Source organism: Megalobrama amblycephala, linkage group LG2 (genome assembly GCF_018812025.1).
Source record: "Megalobrama amblycephala isolate DHTTF-2021 linkage group LG2, ASM1881202v1, whole genome shotgun sequence".
Classification (NCBI taxonomy): domain Eukaryota; kingdom Metazoa; phylum Chordata; class Actinopteri; order Cypriniformes; family Xenocyprididae; genus Megalobrama; species Megalobrama amblycephala.
Window position 1 is genome coordinate 20,282,632 of NC_063045.1, and position 27,788 is coordinate 20,310,419.

General features: G+C 36.4%; 2 protein-coding genes across 3 annotated transcripts in view; one reads left to right on the top strand and one right to left on the bottom strand.

Moving 5' to 3' along the window:
• The window catches only part of hcn2b (hyperpolarization activated cyclic nucleotide-gated potassium channel 2b), a 33,998-nt gene extending 31,717 nt beyond the window's left edge, over positions 1 to 2,281 (top strand). For both annotated transcript variants that reach the window (XM_048165554.1, XM_048165563.1), the window contains one exon: positions 715 to 2,281. In XM_048165554.1, the coding sequence (XP_048021511.1) occupies positions 715 to 1,595 (881 nt within the window). In that variant the 3' untranslated portion in view covers positions 1,596 to 2,281. The remainder of the gene's footprint in view (positions 1 to 714) is intronic.
• Positions 2,282 to 7,676: 5,395 nt separating this feature from the next.
• Positions 7,677 to 27,788, bottom strand: part of polrmt (polymerase (RNA) mitochondrial (DNA directed)) — a 54,296-nt gene continuing 34,184 nt past the window's right edge. Inside the window, exons 16-21 of the mRNA XM_048165635.1 lie at positions 19,651 to 19,703; positions 16,036 to 16,134; positions 13,079 to 13,151; positions 12,236 to 12,327; positions 10,430 to 10,503; positions 7,677 to 8,433 (exon numbers count right to left, since the gene is read on the bottom strand). Of these exons, the coding sequence (XP_048021592.1) occupies positions 8,384 to 8,433; positions 10,430 to 10,503; positions 12,236 to 12,327; positions 13,079 to 13,151; positions 16,036 to 16,134; positions 19,651 to 19,703 (441 nt within the window). The 3' untranslated portion in view covers positions 7,677 to 8,383. The remainder of the gene's footprint in view (positions 8,434 to 10,429; positions 10,504 to 12,235; positions 12,328 to 13,078; positions 13,152 to 16,035; positions 16,135 to 19,650; positions 19,704 to 27,788) is intronic.

A 27,788-nucleotide genomic window follows, 5' to 3' on the forward strand; every position in this document is an offset into this window, starting at 1 on the left:
CCTCTGATAGACTGCAACAACAACCAGTTTCAATGTCCAGAAAGGCATCGTTAAAATAGTCAATCTTAATGTTATGAAGCAAGGAGAGTAATTTTTTGTGTGGAAAAATCAAATAAAACTAACTAATTTCTCCTACGCAGTTGACATAGTAAACAGTGCAGCGCTTCCGTGTTCTACATCAGAATACCGACTCATTATTGGCCAGATTCTGCGTCAGCTTTACACACATACGTTGTGGTGCTCACAGACACAGCCAATACTGAGCCAACGTTATGACGTAGAACATGGAAGTGCAGCACTGCATTCATTACGTCAACTGCAAAGGAGACTGACATGGAAGAGAAAAAAATGTTGAATAAAGTCACTATTTTAATTTGTTTTTTGCACACAAAAATGATTCTCATCTCTTTATTAAGGTTGAAACGTAGTCACATGGACTATTTTAACAATGTCTTTACAACCATTCTGGGCCTTGAAAGTGGTTGTTGTGTTGCAGTCTATCAGAGGCCAGATAGGTAACGGATTTCATCAAAAATATTTTAATTTGTGTTCCGAAGATGAACAAAGGCAACATGAGGGTGAGTAATTAATGATAGAATTTTCATTTTTGGGTGAACTAACCCTTTAACTGCATTATTTACAGATATGTGTGTTAAAGGGATGATCTAAGATGCATAGACAAAGCTATAACTGACCATAATCTGTACCTTTCAGGCAAGAAGAACTCCATCCTGATGCACAAAGTACAGCACGATCTTAACTCTGGTGTCTTCAACAACCGTGAGAACGAGATGATCCAGGAGATTGTGAAGTATGATCGGGAGATGGTTAAACTAGTTAAACAAGGAGACATGCAGAGGCCCAGGGCCATGTCCATGACTCCTTCAACTCATGGGGGCATGTTTGCACCTTCTAGTCAACCATCTACAAGTTCTGCCATTGCTACCCTCCAGCAGGCTGTTGCCATGAGCTTTTGTCCCCAGATGGGCAACACTCTAGTGGGTTCTGGGGCAGTCCAGTCACCCCGCATGGTGCGGCGCTTCCAGGTGGTCCAGAGCCAGACGCCTCCAGGCTCCCAGTACTCAACCTTAGCCCTTGCCTCTGCCCTTGCAAGCACACCTGTCCATAGCCCTCTGGCAACTACCGGACGAACATTCCAGTATGGATCCAGTCCCCCAGGTGCACCCTCAGGCTCCCAATTATCCCTTGTACAACAACACGCCCCCAGTCCAACACATCGACCACCAGTCCCCAGGAGCGCTTTAAGCCAGGATGCCCGTGCCCTATCCGCCTCCCAGCCATCATTACCCCATGACATGGTGCAGCCAGTTGCCCCAAGCCCTCCTCAGTCCACCAGAGTCTCCTCCACTTCCATCGGTCCCCCTCAGAACCTCCCAGGCCCTGCTGGTATTAGAGGAAGTATCCCGCCAAGAATGGCACTACCCCACCAAATGTCTGTAGGTGCATTTCCTCCTGCCTCCCTCCCCCAGATGAGACCCAGTTTGGATTCAGGACTGCCCAAGAAGGATTCAATAATCAGTCTACCAGAAACTGAACAACATCACATCAGATCTAGATTATCATCAAATTTGTGACCACGATAGTGTTGGCAGGCTCTGCCTGGGTCAGGAACATGTGGACTCTCCTTCACCAAGAACGCTTCCCGACCCCTTGTCACACCTTTGGATTTTACTCTCAGAATGTATGTGGTGCGACTGGTCACAAGGGAAAACAATCCCTTGAGACTTGATAGCATAAAACGAACATGTCTGTATCATTCTTACCACTATTGGGACATTTCCATTGTACCTATGATATAAACATCAATGTAGCTTCCACCCTCACAATTTGCCTCTTTGAAATCGTTTTCTTTATTGTAGCTGCTCACAAAGATGTTCCCACTTCCTTTTATATACTGTAGTACAAATGATGCAAACTGATACGTGTCTGAATACCGGGACTTAGCAGTTTGCTTCTGATCACAATGTAGGAGCTTACTCCCTCTTCTCAATATGAACCGGCTAGTCATTAGATATTTAACCTATAATGTGCAATATTAGAATTGTTATAGAAAAATAAAGGTGTATTCGACAGCTCAAGAGTCCCAAACCGTTTTCAAAAGGAGATGTATTCTTACTGGAACTTCTATCCATGTCTTTGTCTTATTCCTTCAGACCAAAGTTGGGCCAAAGGAAAATGTTAACATGAGATGACATGTAAAGATGTGTCAAATGAAATGAAAGGTTAAAAACAAATATAATTTCATTGCCTTGATTTTGAACGTTGTGTGTGTGTATGTGTGACCATATATGCGTTTGTTTCTTAGCTATCCCACAACAGAGCACATTCCATTATCTTGATCTAGCGTTGGGACAATTAAAAGAATCAACAGTTTCCCAATTAGGGTTTATGGGAGTGAATACCACATAAATTTCAAACTAATTATGCTGCTAAAGTACAAAGTGTAACGACTGGGAGACTAATTTGCCCTTATCTGGTGCATTCAAATGCATTTAAGTCTTAATTACAAAGGACTTAAGTAGCTTTCTTCACAAAGGTCAGCTTTTCAATATCAATGAACTATTTATTTAAAAGATTGTGGCTCTGTCCTGTTTGTAAAAATCATTCTCCCTCACAAATAAAGCAGAGAGTGCATGAATATGACTTAATGCTCAAAGCTTGAGCAGTTTTGAGGGGGATCGCACATCTTAGAGGGCAACTGAGGTTAGGCGAGTAAGTACATTGGTGATTACCTCCCTCCTCTGCAATGTGATGAGATCCATCAGGCGACGATGAGTCTCTCCACTATCTGTTGTTTTGGAGCACTAAATAACTCACTTGCCATGGCTACCTAATGAGGTCTGATGTCCTCTCGGTCTTTGAATCCTTGATGAAACCTATTTATATTCTGCTGTTACCATTTCACAGCTTGAAAGAGACTATAAGCTCTGTTGTAACGGCTCCTATTTGTTCTTCTCATCCTGGAGACAAAGCCAAGCGTGAATTGCTCATTTATGATTTTGAAAAAAGAACAAAATGGGCAGATGGTTGAAAATAGCATCAGGGGATAAAGTTCATTTTTTATGACTTTGAATAGAATCATAATGTCTTTTCCTTGTAAAAACAGTCTTTTAAATGATTCCCTCTAGACTCAGCTGTGCACGAGCCAGTGTCGTCCTATAAGCCGATTAAAAAAATCTTATAGCTGCTTTTAATGATGCACATGTCCTCGGTTTTATGTTGCACCAAAAACAGATGTTGATTTTATTCAATATATACCAAGTGTTATATTTTTGCCAAATTCTAAGTCATATTTGAAGCAATAAAGTTTACAGTTTGTCCATGAGAAAGGAATATTTGTCTCAGTTGTAGCTATCATTAAATACCACTAAGTTTTACTATGCATTATGGTAGAGGAAAAATGTTTTATAATGAAGCTTTTATTCTGTTGTTGTTCAAAAGGAGGGCACACTGCATGTTAACTTTCACAACACTGCATAGGTTTGATTTATGATAGTTTATCAATAGCATCTGTGGACATTTTTCATGACTATGTTGATTAAAAAGACATGTTCTTTAGCAGGGGCTCTGCTGTTTTGTTTGAATAAACCTTCAGAACATCTTGTGATGAATCTACTTAAATAGTGTTTCATTAATTAGGATGTTACAAGACCCTGGGGTTGTTTTGCAGCTTTGCATGAAATAAAGTTGTATAATGATGGGCTACTGGTCAAATTTACTTATCGTTTAATATACAACTTAATTCAGTTCATTATATCACTTCATTTTAGTCCAGCAGATCTGAAATTCAATTTGTCGCCATTTTTTTTGCTAAACGGAAGTAAAACAGTTACAGCATCATCTCCGGCACCAAGTATTACCATCCTCAAAAATGTGCACATCTCATTTCATGTTGTGATAGTTTCCCCCAAGAGCCTGACTAATATCTAAGCTGACAGATATGAAGGTTTCAATGCAAGTTTGCATTTGTCAGACAAGCCAGTGGAAAAGAAACAGAGTTTTTTAAACTTCAGACCTTTGCTAAGTGCTCCTGTATGTAAGTTCCTGTCTTGAACTTTCTCTGAGTTGACAGTGTGTCAGCATGTTCAACTTGTGGTCACTCTACTTAAGATGTTGAAAAATGTGACATGCAGTCACATGACCCTTGAGGTGTCTTTCTTTCAGAAGACATCTCCGTGACAACTTCAATCAATCTTCTTAATTAAAATAATAATAATAAAGAAACTCACAAAACTGAAAAGAAAAAAAGAAATCTTTTTCTGGCATGCAGTCAACTCTCAGTTCCATTAGTAATGTCTGGGACATAAGGAAGCAGCAGAAGTAACCACATCAACTGGGAAAAAATAACGAATTAATCTAAATTACTGCATCTAAGGCCAGCTGGCTTTATCTCTATTTTAGTCATAACTGCTGAGATGGCCACTTCAATTGGGCTGAAAGATATCAACTCATCTCATGTCCATCCATGAGTACCTTACAGTGGAAAGTTGTCTGTTTCCACCTCATTACAGGTACCTAATAAAGCACAAAGCTTTGCTTTTATTGTGCGGTGTTGTTGGGCATGACAGCAAGCAGAAAAAGACAGCATAGAAATATGGTGTTTAGTTCATATTCAATTCACGATCAGAGTGTAAATATCCGTTTCATAAAAATCTATTATGCATTCATTCATCAATTTTTATGCAGTAGTCCATAATGACGGTTTAGCAAAATAATTTACATGATTGTAAAAGTATTGTGTCTTTAAGTAAAAGCTGTTCCTCTTGTTGCTTGTTGCTTTAAGTGACTTCTCAGACTGTCGCCAGAGAATTTGAGCTATTTTATGAATGATTAAGAGTGAAGGAGAGTTTCATCCAATCACTTGATTTGAGAGCAATTTTTTTCTTTCGCAGTGAAATTTGGATGATAACAAGAACCTTTGGATGAACCATCTTGCAAATGTATTTATTTATTCATGATTTAACACCATATTAGCAACAATGGCTATATTCATGGCAATTCTTGCATATGTATCTTTAACTAAACATCATGAACAGCCAGTCAGTAATGACACTTCATGAATTTTAAGTTCATTATACACTATACTGCCAAAAGTTTTGGGACGTCTGCCTTTACAAGCACATGAACTTTAATGACATCTCATTCTTAATCTGTAAGGTTTAATATGGAGTTGGCCCACCCTTTAAAGCTGTAACAGCTTCAACTCTTCTGGGAAGGCTTTCCACAAGGTTTAGAAGTGTGTTTATGGGAATTTTTTATCATTCTTCTAGAAGCGCATTTGTGAGGTCAGGCAGTGATGTTGGCGAGAAGGCCTGGCTCACAGTCTCCGCTCTAATTCATCCCAAAGGTGTTCTATCAGATTGAGGTCAGGACTCTGTGCAGGCCACTCAAGTTCCTCCACACCAAATATGCTCATCCACGACTTTATGGACCTTGTTTTGTGTGCTGGTACGCAGTCATGTTGGAACAGGAAGGGGCCATCACCAAACTATTCCAACAAAGTCAGGAGCATGAAATTGTCCAAAATGTCTTGGTATGCTGAAGCATTAAGAGTTCCTTTCACTGGAACTAAGGGGCCAAGCCCAACCCCTGAAAGACAACCCCACACCATAATCCCCCCTCCACCAAAATTTACACTTGGGACACTGCATTCAGGCAAGTAGTTTTCCTGGCAACTGGCAAGAGTGATTCGTCACTCCAGAGAACATGTCTCTTCTGCTCTAGAGTCCAGTGGCGGTGTGCTTTACACCACTGCATCCGACACTTTGCATTGCACTTGGAGATGTAAGGCTTGGATGCAGCTGCTCGGCCATGGAAACCCATTCCATGAAGCTCTCTACGCACTGTTCTTGAGCTAATCTGAAGGCCACATGAAGTTTGGAGGTCTGTAGCTATTGACTCTGCAGAAAGTTGGTGACTTCTGCGCATTGTGCGCCTCAGCATGTGATGACCCTGCTCTGTGATTTTACGTGGCCTACCACTTCGTGGCCGAGGTGCTGTTGTTCCCAATTGCTTCCACTAACAGTTGACCGTGGAATATTTAGTAGTGAGGAAATTTCACAAATGGACTTGCACAGGTGGCAACCTATCACAGTACCACGCTTGAATTCAGTGAGTGTCTGAGAGCGACCCATTCTTTTACAAATGTTTGTAGAAGCAGTCTGCATGCCTAGGTGCTTGATTTTATACACCTGTGGCCATGGAAGTGATTGGAACACCTGAATTCAATGAACACCTGAATTCAATTGTCCCAATACTTTTGGCAATACAGTGTACATTACTTGCTTCATTTTGAGTGAAACAAGAAATTACTTGCGGTTCAGTGAATCTGATGATTCATTAATGCTTTGATGGATTTAGTGATTCATTCAGCTAAGAATTCTATTTAAATAATTCAAACAGAGTTTGTGAATCTTCATAAGAGTCACTTGTTTGTGAATTACATTACACTAGTGGTTGTGGCATGTTTATCTGATTCTGAATCATATTGCAAACCCAACTCATGTAAGAATGTAAGAAGAAGTATAAAGCCCGAAACACACCAAGCCGACGCCGACGAACTAGTTGCGACGAAAGCAGACTGTGTGGTTGGCCAAAGTTGCCCTGACACACCAAACCAACACTCGACACCCGACGACCAAGTACCACGTCCGTTCTGTGCTTGCGTACGAAGAAATGCATTTCCATACCAGCAGGTGGCAGTAGCTGAACAGCCAATAAGAATGACTAGATGGCCAGACTGACTGATGAGCTCTGATGCCGATTAAACATTTTGAATCGGCCGAAAAAAAGCAGATGATGGTGCGGAACACACTAAGAAAACTTAGTCGATCAGCGAACAAAAACTGCCTGATGGCCGACCGTCGGCTTGGTGTATTCCGGGCTTAACAATTCTAGCATTATTTCAAGTAAACCAAGTGAAACAGGAAATTTCTTTTGGTTCAGAGATTTTGTGAATTATTTTATTCATGTAAAGAATCAGTTCATAAGACTCACTGTTGTGAATCACATTACACAGATGGTTGTGTATTTGAAAGATGAGTTTATCTGATCACATTGTTAACTGAACTCTGGAAAGTATGAAATTTCGAGTGAAAGAGAATGAAGATATGACTTGCGGTTCAGTAAATCAGCAAATCAGATAATTCAGTAATGCTTTAACAGACTCAGTAATTCATTCAGTTAAGGTTTCTTTTTAAATGATTCAAATATAGTTTGTGAATCTTATGTGATTCATTAATAGAACCAGTTTATAAGAGTCAGTTACACTGGTGGTTGTGTGGTAGAACAACGTGTTTATCTGATCACATGGCAGCTTAAGTAAAATTTAATTTGTTTTGCCTGTAGCTTCAGGAAACACTGGCGTTAAGTGTCTTAAAACCAATATGTGGCAGGAAACAGCTCTAAGCCCATAAGCTATTATTATTGTAAGCGTAACTTCCTACACAGAGGTTGTTCAAGATGTCAGGAAATGAGCAGGTCTTTTGGCATCAATTCTCACGTAATAAAGTGTAGCCTTGCATTGGATTGGATTGGTTTTGTTTCGCTTTGCCCTTTGTAATAAAACGTCGTCAAAATCCAGAAAACATAACAGAGCTGCTGAGGCGAGCTATTGGCTCTTGAAAATTTCAATAACAATTAACCTTTCGCAGACCCAGAGTGCAAAAATATTGACTTTATTTCTCACTGAATGCCATGTGTAAATTCTCCAATAAGCGCCCAACGAATAAAAATGTCTTTGTTCATAAAACACAGTCATTTAAGTGCTTTGAAAAAAAAAAAAAGACACCACAAGGTCAAACATCATCCAAAGTTGTCCTAAAGGTGCTCTGATCCATTATCATAAATATCCTCTCATTTTTTTTTTCATTGTCTTTGAATGTGAGAGCCGCCAGCTGTGGGGGGATGCTGGGAGTAAATCATGTCCAAGTGGAAATGTCAGAGAGGGCCTTTCAGACGGGGCTGCCTTGAAATCGATGAGAGCCAGAATCTGTGGTTAATCAGCTCCGCGTTAGCACTCAGGAGTGAAGGAGCGGATCAGAGCCCTGCCGAGAGTGCGTTCCTGCTCCATACCAAGAGGAGATCACGTATACGCTTCCACGCTCTCGTAACCGCACACAAGGGCGACTCCTGCTGTTTACCTCCGTCAGAACTCTGCTTCAGTGCTTAAGTGATGTCTTTATGATAATATGACAAGACAGACGCACACACTCACTCACTCACGCACACTACCAGATCAACCAATCCAGCCTCAGTCATGCACTCTTTCAATGTAGTAAAAAGCAGCAGTCTGTTTTGATGAGGTCTGTGGAGGGCTCTCAGCCTCCTGATAAAAGCTGTCCGTCAGCTCACGATACGCTCTTCAGCTGAAGAAATACACTGATTCTTTCACCTTTTCCAGGTTGAAATCACCTACAAGAGAGAAATGACATGATTACAGACTTTTAGCTCAAAAAGAAAACAGTTGAGTTTAGCACTCATTATCAAGTAATTTAAACTGGCATTAAATATTACACCAAGTACATGTTTTACTTTGTAATCATAACTTTTGCTTTTTGGTGTCTTAATTATTGTGTGTTTTTTATACTTTCCTCTTTTAAACTACGTCTATATACACTTCTGTTCAAAAGAAAGATTTATTTATTGTTTTGGAAAAAAGTCTTATGTCCACCAAGGCTGTATTTATTTGATCAAAAATACAGTAACAATAAACAATAATATTTTGGAACATTACTACAATTTAAAATAACTCTTTTCTATTTTCATATATTTTAAAATGTAATTTATTCCTGTGCTCAAAGCTGAATTTTCAGCATCATTAGGATCACATGATCCTTCAGAAATCATCCTAATATGCTGATTTGCTGCTCAAGAAACATTTCTGATTATTATCAATGTCAAAAACAGTTAATATTTAACCATGATAGATTTTTTCAGGAGTCTTTGATGAATAAAAAGTTCAAAATAACAGCATTTTTTTTTTTAAAACATTATAAATGTCTTTACTGTCACTTTTAATAAATTTAATGCATCCTTACTAATAAAAGTATTAATTTGTATAAAAGTAGTGTATATATTGCACTAATTATAATTAAAAAAAGAATTATTATTACAAAAATAAAATAAGAAATATTTTGCCTAAAGAACATTCTCATTATTGTAATATCTAAAGAAATAAAAATTGTGTCCGAACACAATGTCAGCATAAATTAAAATTCAATAAATACTATTATTATGATCTACACTTACATTTGTAATTTACAAACACACTTTAAAATTTAAATATTTTTATTATAGGGCAACTAAGGTCTCGTATGCTATTGTGAAATATCATAATTTATAATTTCATATATTTTAAAATGTATTCCTGTGATCAAAGCTGAATTTACAGCATCATTGCTCGTCTTCAGTGTCACATGATCCTTCAGAAATCATTCTAATATGCTGATTTGCTGCTCAAGAAACATTTCTGATTATTATCAATGTTGAAAACTGACAGCTATTTTCATATATAAATTTCATGCCAAAATGTAAGAAATGCCCAAGAGAGATTGACCAAAAGTGCTGTTGTGCGCACAACTTTCTAAAATCATTCATTTTAAGTGGTAGAACCTGAAATCAATAACTACTGAAAAACTTATACCATGCCACTCTCTTTAATCAATCCATTCATCTTAAATCAATTTCATTTGTACTTGAAAACATGAAATGAATCCTACAGGAGATATAAATATAGACAAAACACTTAAGCAGGTCAGCAGCGACTGACTTGTGCAAACAATCGTGGGTGGGCTAGTTGCTTGTGCACAAAGGCACAAGACGTCACCTTGTTCTGAAGAGCAGAGCAGAGGAAATCAGGCCTATGGGACACACATGGACAGGCACACACTCCTCAGGGACACAATTTCATTAGTGCCAATAAGGATGAGTCTTGGAAGAATACTAAGCGTCACTTCAACAGCATGACTCAGTTTTATGTGTCAGTACTTTAGAAATAATATGAAGCTGTTTTACTATAGAAAAAGTGTGTGTTTTGCACAGTTATACAGTGAATGAATCATCATATTTCTTGTTTTTTTACAGATGCTTTAAGCACGTTTTAAAAGCTCTCCTCAATATTGTCTGCTGAATCAGCTTTTTGATGTGCCAGATTTGTGATTTTGCGACAAATGTGCTCACGTTGTCCAGTGTGTTTCCTTCTGGCCCGTGTTACATAAACAGATTAACCAGTTGACAGAATTAATTGTCATCAGTTTAATGAAATCTATCTCGCTGATGAACATAAAATCAAATGTGTGGTTCTGCAGGACTGTGCGTTGTTATGCAACAGTAAAAAAGCTGCCTTAAACCTGACAAGCTGTCAATTAGATGATGTTGAGCTGGTGGTCTGTGTCAGGGTTTAACTCACCTGTTTGAGGAACGCTGGACAAAAGCTGCACCATCTTATAGTATTCTTGAATCTTCTTTGGCTTGGATACAACCCTGTGAGAGTAAAAAATGGACTCAATTAAATTAAACCTTATTCATTCATATCAGCAACATAGAAAAAAAACGCAAATATCATCCAATAACTTATATTTATGGTATCAGGTGATATTTAATTGTTTCTGTCTATTCTAAATTCATTTTAAGCACACAAACTTTTTGTTTATTATTATTAGTGTATTATATCGCCTACAATATAAAAATAATTATTGGTACCAGAAATTACATATCAGTGCATCCTTAGTAGCCGATATTAAATATTTAATGGCCAATATTGGACATTTTATTGTTAACTGTAGGAGAACTGCTGCATTTATGTGATCTTTTATTTACCAATTTTTAATATTTAATTCTAAATAAAAAATATTTATACACACAATTTGTAGTGTGTATCGATTTTCTTTACCTAGCAGATTTATAATATCAGACATTTATCGGTTATCGGCCCTAATGAGAAAATGATTGCGTTTCTGCCGATATTTGATATTTAATTCTAAATACAATCTATATATACACAGTTTTTAGTGAGTATCAATTTTCTATAAGTATTATAGATTTACAATATCGGCCATTTATCGGTTATTGTTGAGAAACAGGAAAATACTATAATTACTGGTATCGGCCAGAATTTCAATATCAATACTCTAGTATTAAACGGTGAAGTGATTGAATAATATCTTTTTTTTAATTTATCAGTATAACCTGATGTTGGATATTTATCAGCCGATATTGGATATTTAATGGTTTCTGCTTACTCCAAAAATCAATTGTAGCATGCAAGCTATTTAATTGAGTTTTTAGTGTATTCTTTTTTTTTTTTTTTTGTAAAGAAAGTAGCATAGATTTATATCATCAGCCATTTATCGGTTATCTAATCTAATTTAACATGATTGTTTGTCTGCCAATATCTGATATTTAATTCTAAATAAATACTATTTATACACAATTTTTAGTGTGTATCAATTTTCTTTAACTAGCAGATTTATAATATCAGACATTTATCGGTTACTGGCCCTAATGAGAAAATGATTGCGTTTCTGCAGATATTTGATATTTAATTCTAAATATAATCTATATGTACACAGTTTTTAGTGCGTATCAATTTTCTATAAGTAGAATAGATTTACAATATCGGCCATTTATCGGTTATTGACGAGAACCAGGAAGATACTATAATTATTGGTATCGGCGAGAATTCCACTATCAGTACTCTAGTATTTAATGGTGAAGTGCTTGAACAATATCTTTTTTTTTTTAATTTATCAGTATCACCTGATGTTGGATATTTATTGGCCGATATTGAATATTTAATGGTTTGTGATTACTCCAAATTCAAAAATTGTAGCATGTAGTGTTTATCAATTTTCTTTCTTTCTTTTTTTATTTAAAGAAAGTAACAGATTTATAATATCAGCCATTTATTGGTTGGCCTTAAAGTGAAAATGATTATTTATCAGCCGATATATGATATTATATTGATATGAACTATTTATTTGATTTTTTTTTTTTGAGTCTATCAACTTTCTTTAGTATAGAGTAGTATAGATTTATAATATTGACAGTTTATCAGTTATTGGCCATAAACAGGAAAATACTGTCGTTTTGGGCATTGGCCAGAATTTCAATATCAGTGCATCCCAAGCAGTTAGCAGTTTAGTAGCTAACCACTATTTATAGTAGTTAAATACCATTTAATAGTTAAAAACCAGCAATGTGCAATGGGACTTACGGAGGCCTGCTGCAATATTTCTGCAGAAGAAACCCGGACAGCTCCTCTAGAATGGGCTGACTATGCAGAGCCACGAACTGCTCACGACACACCTGAGGAGCGACAAAGAGCACTCAGTCAATCATTATGCGCACTAATGCGCCAGCTTCAATGCTATCTCCTTCTAGCTTCCCTTTTCTTATGCTCGTCTCAGACGTTTCACCTCTCTCCTTTTTGAACTTTCCCATTTTAAGAGGAATCTGTGGTCACAAAGCATGTCAGGGAAAGACTCGCAGACAATAGACCACTCACAGAAGGAGAGAAGGATGGGAAAAGATAAAAGTCCAAAAAGAGTCTCAATTCAGACAGCTGAATATGGTTTAAGGGAACATATGGAGCTATTAAGCTTAGAAGTTCATTGTAAAGTGTCACATGGAGGTGAAACTTAATAAATGAAGGTGACTGTAAAGTAAGTACAGCCATGAGGGTGAGTAAATGATGACATAACTTTAATTTTGGGGTGAATTATTCCTTTTTTTAAAATAATCTGGGTGTAAAACAGATCTGTGAAAGAAATCTGAGGTAAATAAAATAAAAATCTAAACTAAATAAGCCGTTTTGTATTTGAAGATAAGTCTAGTTAATGGCAACTTGCCAAAAAATAGACCAGTTGAGAGGATGAGAGGTATGGCCATTCAGTACTGAAATAACCCATGCTGACAGGGTTGGTTATTGAACATATGGTGAACTCAGCATGCAAACATCTGGCTGTTAAGCTGACATGGTGGGGCCGCTCAGTCATTCCCGTTGAAAGAATATGCACTGAAAAAACATTCTGCAGTGAACGATCTGTTCCATACACACCCTGTTCATGGTGTCCACCGTCAGAGCATGGGTCCAATAACAGTCATGGACAGACACAAACGTGAGACCGGCCCTGCATGTTTGAAGAAAACAGAGGAAAATGTACATACCACATTTAACAACAACAAATAATAACAATTAACATAATAATAACAAAATAATAATTAACATTGTTTGCTAAAATTATTCATAATATATATATTATTTTATAATTACTAATCAAATATATGCAATGTCAATAATTTATCATTACTATTATTAGTACTATTATTACTACTAATAATAATGAACATTGTTATTATTAATAATAAATATATGCATCAAAATCATTTATTATTATAATATTATTATCATTTTTAATATACATAATTTTATAAATTCATTTTGAATATTGTTGTTAATATTTATTTATTAATATATTTAATGATAATAATAATAATAAATATAATATGTATTTCAAATGATTTCAAATAGTATAATTAATAATAATGAATATTGTTGTTAATATTTATTAATATAATATTTTTTATTAAATATATGCATTATGAATAACAATAATAATAATAATAATAAATATTAAATAACATTATGAATAATAATAATAATAATAATAGTAGTAATAATAATAAATATTAAATAACAACATTATGAATAATAATAATAATAATAATAATAATAATAAATATTAAATAACAACATTGGATATTGTTCTGTTAATATTATTTATAGAAGTAGTAGTGGTAGTAGTAGTAAAAGTAGAAATAATAGTAGTAGAAGAAGTACTAGTAGTAGTAGTAGAAGAAGAAGAAGAAGCAGAAGTAGTAATAGTAGTAGCATTTAAAAATTATGGCAACACTTTAGAATAAGGTCTCATTTGTTAACATTAGTTAATGCATTTGCTAACATTAACTACCAATGGGCAATATATCCTTACAGCATTAATTAAAGGGTTAGTTCACACAAAAATGAAATTTGTGTCATTAATTACTCATGTCATTCCAAACCCGTAAGACCTTCATTCATCTTCAGAAAACAAATTAAGATATTTTTGATGAAATCTGAGAGGTATTTGACTCCGCCATAGACAGCAATATAATAAACACTTTCAAGGTCTAGAAAGGTACTAAAGACATTGTTAAAACTGTTGATGTGACTGCAGTGGTTCAACCTTAATTTTATGACACGGCGAGAATATTTTTTGTGCGCAAAAACAAAACAAAAATAGAGACTTTATTTAATAATCTCTTCTCTTCCCTGTAATTATCCTTACGTAATTGCCGCAGTAAGCACGGTGAAGGTCGAGTCATACATCTCTCGAATTTCATCAAAAATATCTTAATTTGTGTTCTGAAGATGAACAAAGGTCTTACGGGTTTGGATCGACATGAGGGAGAGTAATTAATGACAGAGTTTTCATTTTTGGGTGAACTAACCCTTTAACCTTTGTTAATGTAAGTTAATAAAAATGTTCACGCCAATGCTAGTTCACAGTGCATTAACTACTGTTAACAGACATAACTTTTGATCTTATAAATGTTATAGTAAATGTTGAGATAAACATTAACTAAGATTAATAAAAGCTGTAGAAATATTGTTCATTGCTAGTTAATGTTAATTAATGTAGTTATCTAATCTTAACAAATGAAAACTTATTGTAAAATGTTAGCAGAATTATTCATAATGCATTTATTTTTATTCTGGTCTAATGATCATAACATCAGTCACTCTCTATTCTTAACCCTGGGTAAATGTAAACTCTTATCTGTTTCTGTGTATTCAGCTTAACATTATTATTAGCATGTTTAACACATATAATATTGCCTTAAAAAGCAAAACAAGTCTCAATTTACAAGTTACAAAACTCTCCAATAAAAAAACAAAACAAAAAAAAAACAACACATGAAAGATACTATTGTGACTGTACAAAGTTCATTTGCTCATTGCTTTTTAAATGGTTAGTTCACCCAAAAATGAAAATTATGTCATTAATGACTCACCCTCATGTCGTTCCAAACCCGTAAGACCTCCGTTCATCTTCGGAACACAGTTTAAGATATTTTAGATTTAGTCCGAGAGCTTTCTGGTCCCTCCATTGAAAATGAATGTACAGTATACTGTCCATGTCCAGAAAGGTAATAAAAACATCATCAAAGTAGTCCATGTGACATCAGTGGGTTAGTTAGAAGTTTTTGAAGCATCGAAAATACATTTTGGTCCAAAAATAACAAAAACTACAACTTTATTCAGCATTGTCTTCTCTTCCGGAATCCTTTTCATTTAATTGATTCTATTGAATTGATTCCATTGAATTGATTCCATTGAATCCTTTCATCTGTCAGCGTTGGTAATGCACTTTTACATCGTTGTTTTTGGTGATTAGGACATCTGCGACATGCACACTTACGCACCATTTAAAAAAAATATAGCAATACCAAAATACAAACAATGTAGAATAGCTTGAGTACAGCGTGCGTCTCCCTCAGACTGTAAACGAAGCTCGGGCGCACCGGATAACACGTCAGCAGCGTCACTGCGGAGTTGTGAACCCGGATTGACAACAGACCCGGAAGAGATTACAGTGCTGAATAAAGTCGTAGTTTTTGTTATTTTTGGACCAAAATGTATTTTCGATGCTTTAAAAACTTCTAACTAACCCACTGATGTCACATGGACTACTTTGATGATGTTTTTATTACCTTTCTGGACATGGACAGTCTACCGTACATACATTTTCAATGGAGGGACAGAAAGCTCTCGGACTAAATCTAAAATATCTTAAACTGTGTTCCGAAGATGAACGGAGGTCTTACGGGTTTGGAACGACATGAGGGTGAGTCATTAATGACATCATTTTCATTTTTGGGTGAACTAACCCTTTAAGTGGGTCTAAAAACATAATAACCAAGTATTAAAAGACCTCTTGAGTGTGGGATGTAAAACAACAGACGGTTCATCACCTGTAACAATGCAGTGATGTCAGCATCATGTGCGTGGAGTCCAGAGAGTGGATGAAATTAGGAGGGAAGGCGTTTTTCTGCTTCATGCTGTCTGGTTTCCTAAATAAAGCATAAAAAAGCTCAGTCGTGCTATGAAGGGAACACTCTGATTTTCTCTCAACGTAAGCACACAAGGGTAATTAAGGCCAGCGTCACCAATTTCACGCTGGGCCATACCTACACCTGTAGCGCCAGGAGCCATTCATCATTGAACAGGTGGGTCAGTCTTAATTATCATCCAAGACAGAGACACACAATGAACACAGAGCACCCGCTAGACTGGTAAAGAATAATGTGTGTGCTTATTAGGGCTGAAGATATTTCATTATACTGCTCTATATCAGACAAAAAAGTTAGGTCAGATCCTCTCAAATGTCATTATGAGTATTATGAAGTAAGCTGCTTTTCTTAGCCTGTGGTGTTAAATTACATTACTGTGGTTTGTGCGATGGATCGTAAAGACCCTGTACACTGGATTGAAGATGTTTCCTAAACTAACTATGTGTCAAGAGAGAGAAAGAGAGTACTGAAGCTATCAAGAAAGTATATCTACAATCTCTAGGCTTCACAGAGCAACACTGTGCTGGAGATAATTTCTAGGAATTCAGGGAGAGCTTTAGGTCTCTGGCCCCAAGAGAGCTGCTGCCACCCTCTTAATTCCATCATTTATTCAGGTCTCTTCAATAACGAGGGTCTATTCAGCCTCTAATTAGAGCACATGAAGGATCTTTGAATCGGTCCGTGGTCTGTTACGCATGGGCATGAATCTCTAGTCGGGTCTTCACTTTAAGCTTGTTCAAAACAAGCTTCTTTTTCTGCATCCTACCTAGAAACTGTCCACTGAGAAATCAGAGAGCTTGAATTAGATCAGCTTGAGATTTCTTTCAACACCTAGAAGTGTGGCTGACATCTGGTATACTGTCATCAGAGGTACATATCTGAAGATCAGCCCTTCAGCTTGGTCTGCATGGACACCCAAAGCCATTTCCCAAAGCCTGAGAGGAACAGACAATCGCAGTGGCGGCTGTCAGTCTAGCCGTGAGTGCTCTTGGCCATCACTGAGAAACAGGAGATCCCTTTTCGTCACCCTGGCATCTGCTAATGTAATTCCTGTGATAGTCAGTACTGGTTTGGTGGTCTATCACAGGCAGTGATAGAGAAGTACAAGTGAGGCCCATCTTAAGTGGCTTTTAATCATGTCCTTGCAGCTTTTGGGGGAAGGTCAGCAAGATAACTCCCATCTGAGGCTTCTCCAAGTGGTGCGAACCAAGCCTGGGTAAAGCACTTCAAGGATTGAAACTGTGAAATGAGGTGATCATATTAAAACAGCAGATGATTGTGTACAGAAAGAACATTTGGGGTTTCAGTTCGAAGCACAGAAGTGTTTGTTTAATAAAAGATGATGTTGTCTTGAGAACATATGGTAAAGTGGTGGATGACGGTGCATTTGTTTATGCATGGAAATTCTGGAGATAGAGTCGAATAAGCAAAGAGACTGCCGACACGTACACAAAATGGTACCAGTGAGCCTTAAAGGGATATTTCACAAAAATTATGATTCATTCATCATATTCTCACCCTTATGTTGTTTACAACCAATATGACCTTTGTTATTCTGTTAAAAATGTACTTGTCGCTCTTAAAATGAATGTAGACTGGAGTTTCATATGACTTCAGAAGCATAGCCATATGGACCACTTTTATGATGCTTTTAGAAGCTAACATAACTAAGAAAGATTGAAACTAAACTAAAATGTATTTTCATAACTATAAAACTAACAAAAATGAAATAAAGCCAACAATTAATTTTAGTTTTGCCATCACATACTCATCCTCATGTTGTTTAAAACCAATATGACCATTGTTCATCTGATTATTGCAAATGAGGAAATATCTAAAAATGTACTTGTCGCTCTTAAAATTAATGAGGACTTTCATATGACTTCAGGGAACTTAGAATATATGACACTTTTATGGCGCTTTTGTTTCCTTTTTGAATCACTGTAACTTCATGGAAAAGAGAAACTAGCACATTCTTATATATATATTTGTGTTCCATAGACAAAAAGAAATGAAAAGAAAGGTTCTGGGTGAATAATGACAAATGACACTTTTAATTTTTAAATTTTTTTGAGTGAACCATCCCTTTAAAACTCTGTTGCATTTAGAAACAACACAGTCCTAACTCCAATAAACCAAAATATACCAATAATACATTGGTCTCCAATGCAAATGCACATCCACAGATGATAAAATGAGCGCTGATGTTAATTCATTGTTCATTCTGGGTAGCCCTCCATTCAGTAAATGACATACAGGATGTGCAGCGGTGACATTTCAACACGAAATGCCACTCTTCTCATCTGAGAGACTTTCTGCTTCTTTCATATCCTCCAGGGGTTTCTGTATATGATAATGAATTCTGGCCATCCACTGATGGGCCCAGAACAGTGTCAAACGCTTGCGTGACACAGGCACTCGAGGTGTTCCTGTTACTCAAAAAATTTGCTGTTAAGTGCTCCCATTTAATCGTTTAATGTGCTCTGTGGGGTAGGGTGCAATGATAATGTACAAAAGGACAAAAAAAGAATGAAATGTACAGCAAAGACCTACACAGATACCTGTTTTTTTGTGCATGACTACGTTGGGTCACAGGTGCACAACACAATAGTCAGAACACCACCATATTAAGCCACAAAACAAATAAATTAAGTCCCAACACAAATACATTAAAGGGATAGTTCACCCAAAAATGAAAATTATTCCATAATTTACTCACCCTCAAGCCATCCTTAAGTTTTAAATATGGATATTTTTCTAACAAAAATGCATCCCTTCACTTCAAAAGGCCTTTATTAACCCTCCTGAGTTGTATGGATTCATTTTTTTATGGATGGATGCTTTTTTTTTTACTTCAGAATTTGGCCGACCATTCACAACTGTTATAAATCTTGGAGGACTAAGGATATTTTTAAATATATCTCGGATTGTGTTAGTCTGAAAGAAGATAGTCAATATACACCTAGGATGGCTTGAGGGTGAGTAAATCATGGGATAATTTTAATTTTTGGGTGAACTATGCCTTTAAGCCACAATGCAATAGAAATGCTTTTGACCACAAGGTGGCAGTGTTATTGTTAAGTACAAAAATGAAAGTTAAACTGAAATAAAATACAAAAATGAAAATAAATAGAAACAAACACTAAATTATAGATCCAAACTACAAAAACCTTGGTTTCAATGTGGGAAAAATTTTTTTTTATTGTCATGATTGGATGACAATTAATTGTCACAAAGGTGAATGTATATTATCGATCAAAGTGAACTTTTTTTATTAGACATTTGTGTATTGCAATCCTCTTTCCCATACTAATTAAATAAAATTCAATACAATTAATTTTCATCAAGATTTAGCGGCTGAATTATCATTAAAAAAAAAACCCAGAAACATCATTCAAACTGCCAAATGAAGCACTATCCATGTAAATAATACAAGTAACCAGAATCTATGGAAATGTGGAGAGAGGTCAGAGGTCAACATCAATACAGAGGTCAAAGTAAGGGGGAGGTACTTACTCATTGGCATCATGGCTTATATTGATGCTCAGATTCTGTATGCTGCTCTTGAGCTGCGGAAAACAAGAGAGTTTAAGAGTTTAAATGTGTCACAAGGAAGCAACTATTACAAAAAGAAAAGCTTTTAAACACAATTATTGCGTTGTTTAACACCCTCGTGTAAAATCTGCATTAGCAGTTTTAAATAAGAAGTAACAGTTAGTTGACCTTTATCCAACTTACCACTTTGACCTCAAATATAAACCGTCGCATATGAATATTGCAATCAATCTTCTCTTTCAGCACCAGACTGACCTTCAAGCTTCCTATTGATCCTTCTCAAATACATTGATAGAAATTTGAGCAAGTCTCTTAATCAGAGACTGACCAAAGAAGGGCGACGTTCCCAGAGAACCCCGCAAGCCACTAATATTGACACAATGCCATTAAAGAACAGGAGCTTAACCTTAGTAAAGGTAGGCATCCATCACATAGGCAATGAAGATGGGCCACTACCCATGAGTGAGTGACTGCTCTCAATATAGGAACTGTCAGCGTCAGGGGTGCTTCCATCACATTACTTCTTTGATTAGTCTCTCTGGTGCCCCAGGAGCCCATCCTGATGTGGCTCAAATCAACAGAGATGTGCAGGATGACAGGGAGTGAAGTCTCGGACAGTGACGGATGGACATAAACAAAAGAAAAATCTATAGAAAATGCTGACGGGGATGGTAAGGTAAAAGGTTTTGCTGCTAAATCGGGGTTGCGCCAGGTCACTGGGGGCAGGGTGAAGTGAAGTGAAAAGAGTAAATGTGTCCATTCTGGATTTCTGATTTGGGGGAATGGTGTATGGCAAAATGAGTCATGAGGCCTTTCAGTTACAATTATTTATGAGTCCATTAAGGCTCATTAACAGGTACAAGAAAATCAAGGAGACATTGAGAGGTGTGATGGGAGTGAATCAGGCCTTCTGACATGTAAAGAGTCAGTGTACATCCTCAAAAGCTTTTGGGGAAAACCTTACTTCCAATAGGACTTGTAATATACTCCTTATCCGCTGGTGACTCCTTAACTCATGACAAAGGGAGACAAGACCAAAGCAAGCTGGCATGATGCCTGGGCAGTGGAAAAGGGATTCCTATCTGAAGTGCGATGACTCCTAGTTTGGACAGCTGACTGTATCACCTTCACTAGTGTCCTTTGTTGCAGAATTTAACAAGATGGCCACCTATGAAAGACCTTACATGAATCTAAAAACCAAAATGAAAAGTATTTCGCTGATTTACTGGGACTAAAAGTAGAGGGATGACAGGAAATGATGGGAAGGGCAAGGAGGAATGGGATCGGGTGAAAAGTTACGGTTGGGATTTGACCAGTCTTCTGCATAAGCATCCTGCATTGTAAGCCAAAAGGGCAGCATCCAGCTTCCAAGCTTCCTGCTATTCACAGAGTTGCCACCTCTTTTATTGAAAGCATCCATCTGAGCCTCAGGAAAAGACTCTCTAATCTTTCAGAGTCCCCAAGAGAGAGGCTTTACACCATCAGTGACCTCTTGGAGAAGTCCTCTGGGAACATTCTTGAAATATCTGCTGTATTCAATGCTTCTACAAAAACAACTGTTTTGGTGAAAGATCAATTAAAATGGATGATTCATGCTCTGCTGCCCTGCACAGCCCTGATCAGTCTGATACTAAAGAAAATCTTGTAAGGGCACCTATTAAAGCACCTCACTTTTGATCTGACTTACAGACTAGGAGAAACTTTAGCTTTGGCCAATTAGCAGGATGTAGAAGGCGAAAAATGTTTTGGGTCATAAAAGTTGCAGCGGGGCTCAACATCCTTTTGGGATCAGACTGTAGACAAGAAACACGGCAACAACCCCAAGGGAAATCATATTTCCTCTTTTTCCAAGGGCACCGCAAGTGTTTGACCACTTAAGCAAAGCCGACAAATGATTCCCTATGGCTTTAATCCCCGTTGGTCCTCTTCCTTATGGAATTGCCAGACTGTTTTTCCTCAACTTGACATAGAGCCTGTGAAAGTAACATTTCAGCCTCCAAAAGTGACCCCTAAAACTGATTAACAGCAAACAATCACATTAGCAAGCTTTACTGATGCGCATCCCATATCTGGTCCCTTCCCAAGTGTATTTTCCTTAGCCCTATCAACAGTGCACAGTGACTGAATAAATACTGCCAATTTCACCCTGGCTTATTTGTTTATTTTATTACGATGGCATCACACTCTCATTTCCCCAACATCTAATTAATACGCCATTTCCCATGTAAAGAAAGATCAAGGGTGGGTTGCAAGAGATTGAATCACAGAGAGGTGACCTCAGCTGAAGTGTCTCATTGCTGCAGCAGGAGAAAACGTTTCCTTGATTACATTTGAAGTAGGGGGCTGAGATAATTACTGTTTTGGATTTTCTTTTGGCTTTAAGAGTCATACCACAGAAGAAAAACTCCCAGATGGGTAACGTGGAAGAGGTTTTATATAACTTAATGTCAAAATGTTTCATCCACCCTTTCTTAGAAAACTAAACATCTTTTTAATGGTGAATCCTAAGGTCAACTTAACCCTTGTGCGGTCTTCGTTTGGGAAGTACACTCAGGGTCTTCGGGGTCTCCACAGACCCCAGGCAACAAAATGCAATTTTGTAACAAAATACTTGTTTTTTTGTTTGTTTTTTAAACAAATGTAATTTTATTCTGTTTATTAATGTTTCACTCCATATTTATGCAGTTTTTGGAGGATTTATCATATTTTTTAAATTTATATAAATAAATTAAAAAATATATTTTCATACAAAAACAGCTTTTTATGTAAAATTCACTTTATAAAAGACCCACATTTCTAAATTTAAGTCATGGGGATAACATGGATAATATGACATGGTTTAGTGTAAGATTTTTGCCCATCTTTTGGAAAATGCAGTTATAAAATTAAAAAAACTATCATTTTTACCAGTAGATAGCTGCAGAGCTCCATTATTTTCTATGTGCTATTTGACTGATTGAAAGACATCTTTTCACAAGTATTCTTCAGTTGGATTAATATCTAAATATTCTGAAATCACAATTATGACAATAAAGGCTACTTTTTGTCAAAGTTTAGTATTTTTTGTAATGAAAAAAATCAGTTTTTCAATATTGTTACATTATGATGAGACTCCACTTAGAAAATGGACAAAATTCATCCTCAAAATCAACATTGCTAAACTTTGACAAAAAGTAATTTTTATTGTCTTTTATTGTCATAATTGTGATTTCAGAATATTTAGATATGAATCCAACTGAAGAATACTTGTGAAAAGATGTCTTTCAGTCAGTCAAATAGCACATAGAAAATAGTGGAGCTCTGCAGACATCTACTGGTAAAAATGATAGTTTATTTAGTTTTTTTAATTTTATAACTGCATTTTCCAAAAGATGGGCAAAAATCTTACACTAAACCATGTCAAATTATCCATGTTATCCCTCTGAATGAAAGTTAGAAATTTGGGTCTTTTATAAAGTGAATTTTACATAAGCCGTTTTTGTATAAAATAAATATTTATTTATTTATATAAATTTAAAAGATATGACAAATCCTCCAATAACTGCACAAATATGTAGTAAAAACATTAATAAACAGAGTAAAATTACATTTGTTTTTTAAAAAACAATTATTTTGTTACGAAATTACATTTTGTTGCCTGGGGTCTGTGGAGACCCCAAAAACCCTGAGTGTGACCCTTTTTTTACACTAACATAAAAACAAGATATCACTCCAATTTTTTTTTCTTTGTAGATCTAGAAAGTGTTAACAACTGTACAAAGTTTCATGTCATTTGGACAAAGAGAACATTTTTTTTTTTATTTGAGCAAACGTCATTTGGGGTCTGTGCAGACCCCAAAGACCCTATAAGGGTTAAAGGGTTACTTCACCCCAAAATTAAATTTCTATCATTAAGTACACACACTCATATCATCCCAAAACCGTAAGACCTTTGTTTGTCTTTGAAACACAAATTAAGATATTTTTGATGAATTCCAGGGGTATCTGATCCACACATAGGCAGCAACATCATTGCACCTTTTGAGGTCCAGAAAGGTATTAAACACGTCGATAAAATAGTCAACATGACTACAGTGGTTCAACCTTAATGTTATGAAGTGATGAAAATACTTTTTGAGTGCAAAAAACAAAACAAAAACACTTTATTCAACAAATTCATCTGCCCCGTCATACTGCTACGATATTTTCGTTGCAGATCTTCTGTGTTTTCATCTGAACGCGGGCTCAGTATTCATTTTTTGTTTTGTTTTTGTGCATAAAAACTGTTTGTCGCTACACAACATTAAGGTTGAATCACTGTAGTCATGTTGACTATTTTATCGATGTCTTTAATACCTTTTTGGACCTCAAAAGGTGCAATGACATTGCTGCCTATGTGGTTCAGAAACCCTCGGATTTCATCAAAAATATCTTAATTTGTGTTCTGAAGACAATCGAAGGTCTTATGGGTTTGGAACAACATGAGGGTGAGTACTTAATGACAGAAATTTTGGGTGAACTAACCCTTTAAAACATTTCACAACCCACTTTTCCACTTTTTTATTTCCAAGTAAAACAGGATATTCAACCGAAAGAAAACTAGCATTTTTGCCTTTGGAAATTGAATGGATTGCAAAAAGTGGGCGCTACATACCAAAGAACTACTTCTTTCCTAAAACACATGCCAGTACCTGTTGGTTGCAACTTGATAGTTCACTCAAAATGAAAAGTCATCATTTACTCACCCTCATGTCATTACAAACATATGACTTTCTTTCCTCTGCAGAACAAAGAAAACAATTTAATGAACATTGAAACGATGTGACAAAATGTTGGAGCACAGAAACAGCAGGTGTTTCTGCCATCCACTGGACTGGAGTGCAAAGCGCTGACTGGCAGAGAGGAGATCACTGTCAAAATTGATTTTACTGAGATGTTACTGTTAAAATGCTTGAATATCAGGTTATTTTCCACCAAGACCGATCAGAGTACCTTTTTTGCTGACACTCTTGGCTGGTTTATTATGTGTTTAAGTTACAATTAATCAAGCTGAAATCACATTCATTATCTTGTTTTGTGTTCCACGAGGGAAAAATAAGTAACAAGTGTTTGAAACAGCTCATGGGTGAGTAAAAGATAAGAGAATTTTCCTTGTTGGGTAAGAGCTAGACCAGGGATGAGTGTTAAATAAAAAGGTTTGTTTTAATTTTATGGTGACTTTGGAAAAGAAAGAACAAGTACACATGACGTTTGATTTCATGTTAATGGAGAAGATAAAGGCATGCGATATGGTCTACACGGAGCTTAATGCACCTCACGTACCAGGTTCTTAGACCCTGTCAAACAGTTGAGCCTCAATCACAGCAAAAATCCTCATTAGCAAACTGCACTGTGCGCGGAAGACCCAGATACTTTACAACCACAAAGCTGACAATCTGCCAAGCCTGGCAGACCACTACGGGTTCCCCTCAGACATAAATAACCTAATATGATAATGAAATGAAAACTATAATAAAAGCGATAACCATAAAAAGGGGCTGTAAAATTCATTCTTTACACAACACCATTAAGGGTCATTAAGATCCATCATGCCGGTTCATTCATGTATGGGGTGGTACGGCGAACAGGTGGAGGTAGAGCTGGGGCTCAGTGGTGATTAATAGGGGTCTTGATGGTGCTACATTAATCTGGTCAGTGTGACATTTACAAGGGAACTGCAAACCCCTGGTGTGACTGCCTAGCGTGTCTCCAGCGCTAGGTGAAATAAATATAGACTCGCTATAATGTGGACGATGTTCTAAATGGTGTTGGACATGATCGACCTTTGACCTTGATCCATCAACCGTCTGGTGAGGATAAAAGGGTGCATGATTCATGAAGAACGTACGTAGTAGAGGACCTAGTGGCCTACATAATACATCACAACATCGACCACCTTCAAATGCTGGCACAATACTTCTATCCCTTCATTAAAGTAAAACATGCAAGGTGCATTAACTGATCTGTGGAGAATAAAAAAGCAGAACGGTCTTTGTGACAACTCAAAGAAGAAGGGTCACAAACACTGTCAATTTTTAGTTAGGCCAATGCTTTCATGCTAAATTTAGTAAGTGGTCCGTACTTATTATCGTAATTAAGCTGAAACACAAGTTATATTGTCATGAAACAGTCAGCGTTCACATGAGAAGTATTTTAACATGCTGAATGCCATAAATGGCCTTCACACCTCTTGTTCAGTAAAAGAAAAGGGCTCAAATGGTGAAGAATTTATGAGGGTGCTTGAATCCCTGACTAATGATGACCTTCATCAGATATTCCATTAAATTGTCCAATAAAATGTGATGACCTACATTCGTGGAAGTGGGTTATGATATTCGGGACCAGACCATACAGGTTGCTAAAAATTTTCAAACGGAAATCACACTCTGGACTTTTTCAGTTTTTGGCTGAAAAAAAAAAAAAAAAAAAAAAAACTATAACAGATTGGATAAAAGAATAATATTACAAATATTATTTAAATTATTACTATTATTACAATTTACAATAACAAATTTTAAAATATGTTAAATCAATTATTAAAAATATTCAATAAAACATCTATTTTAAATTGCTTCTTATTGTAAAAAAATATTATTAAAGGGGTCATGAATTGAGAAATCAACTTTTCCTCGAGCTTTTGATATGTAAGAGGTCATCGCACTATAAGAATATCCTGTAAGTTTCAGAACTGAAAACTCCCTTTTTAGTCCAATAAAAGCTTTTATTGACACCAGGCCCAGAGAATGACTGATCCTGGAATGTGCCTATCTATGACATAGATAGGTGAAACGCCACCTCCGCAGAAGAAATCAACGCCTACTTCATGATTGCAATGTTAGCCCTGCCCATTGGCGTGTTAGTGAGATGAGGAGGAGAGAAGAGCGATACAGGACTAAAAATAACATTACCTTTCAAAGGATCCTAATGCTAGGAATATGGTTATGGTTTATTGTCAACAATGTGAATGTCTCAGTTGAGCTTTTTTTATTTGTTTTCACGATTTCACTGTGGATTTTTTGGTAAATCAATCGTATTTCAGCGCAGGCTTTGCAAACAGACTTTTACGATATGGACTCGACAGTAATGCAACAACATGTAAGTAACTGTGTTAAATCTAATGCCTGATCTGATATGTAATGATTCATGTACAGTCAGATATTCTTTGTCTATGTGTCAGAAAATCAAACCAGTGACTGTCAACCAGTGGCGGTCAACTTCACGTTGTTTCTCTTAGTAGGATGAAAATAATCTGTTATATAAACGGTGATTAAATTATATACAGAAAGTGATCAAAGAGCGCTCCCTTTACAATCGCAGTAGCTGTCAATCAAACAGCGCAAGTTTATCAGTGACTGAGTTCTGGACACGTGCCAAAACTTCCATTTTATTCAACGAATCTTAGTTACATCAAGTTTACACTGTTAGTTATGATGAAAGCATTCGTTAGTGTGCAAAAATCAAGTTGCAATGATGAGATCACTGCTTTCATGCACTCTATAACATGCCTGTGATCGGCTACAATGTTCATCACTGCAACCTTTTTCACACAACCTAAATATAATGCCATAGATTTAAGTGTAATGCTATAATCAACACTAATCAACAATTAGTTAACCTTGAGAGCTGTAATAGTAAAAACGTGCTAAAAGTTTTTGAGAGAGTAATACTTTGCTATTTCTTATTTCAACAGCAGACACGCCCCTTAAAACAGAGCGTTCAAATAAGAGGGCTAAAAGCAGGGTAGGAAAAATGCCTTTTATTTCTAACTTATGACAATTTTTGATGTAAAAAACCTACTGATATTATAAGTGCATCCCAGGAAACATTATAAAACAATAAAACAACATATTTCATGACCCCTTTAATAAAAAAAATAAAAAGCTGAGTGTGTAGTCATCATATCTGATTTGGGTTCTGGCCTTAGATGTCAACATCTTGCAGCATTTAAAAAAGGGCAAGTGCCACTTTTACAATGCAAGAACAAACAATGGCACCTTTACATCAGCAGAACCCCACTGAGGACAACACAGGCCATAAGGGCTCTATTACACATTATTTCCACTGCCTAGATACGCAGACCA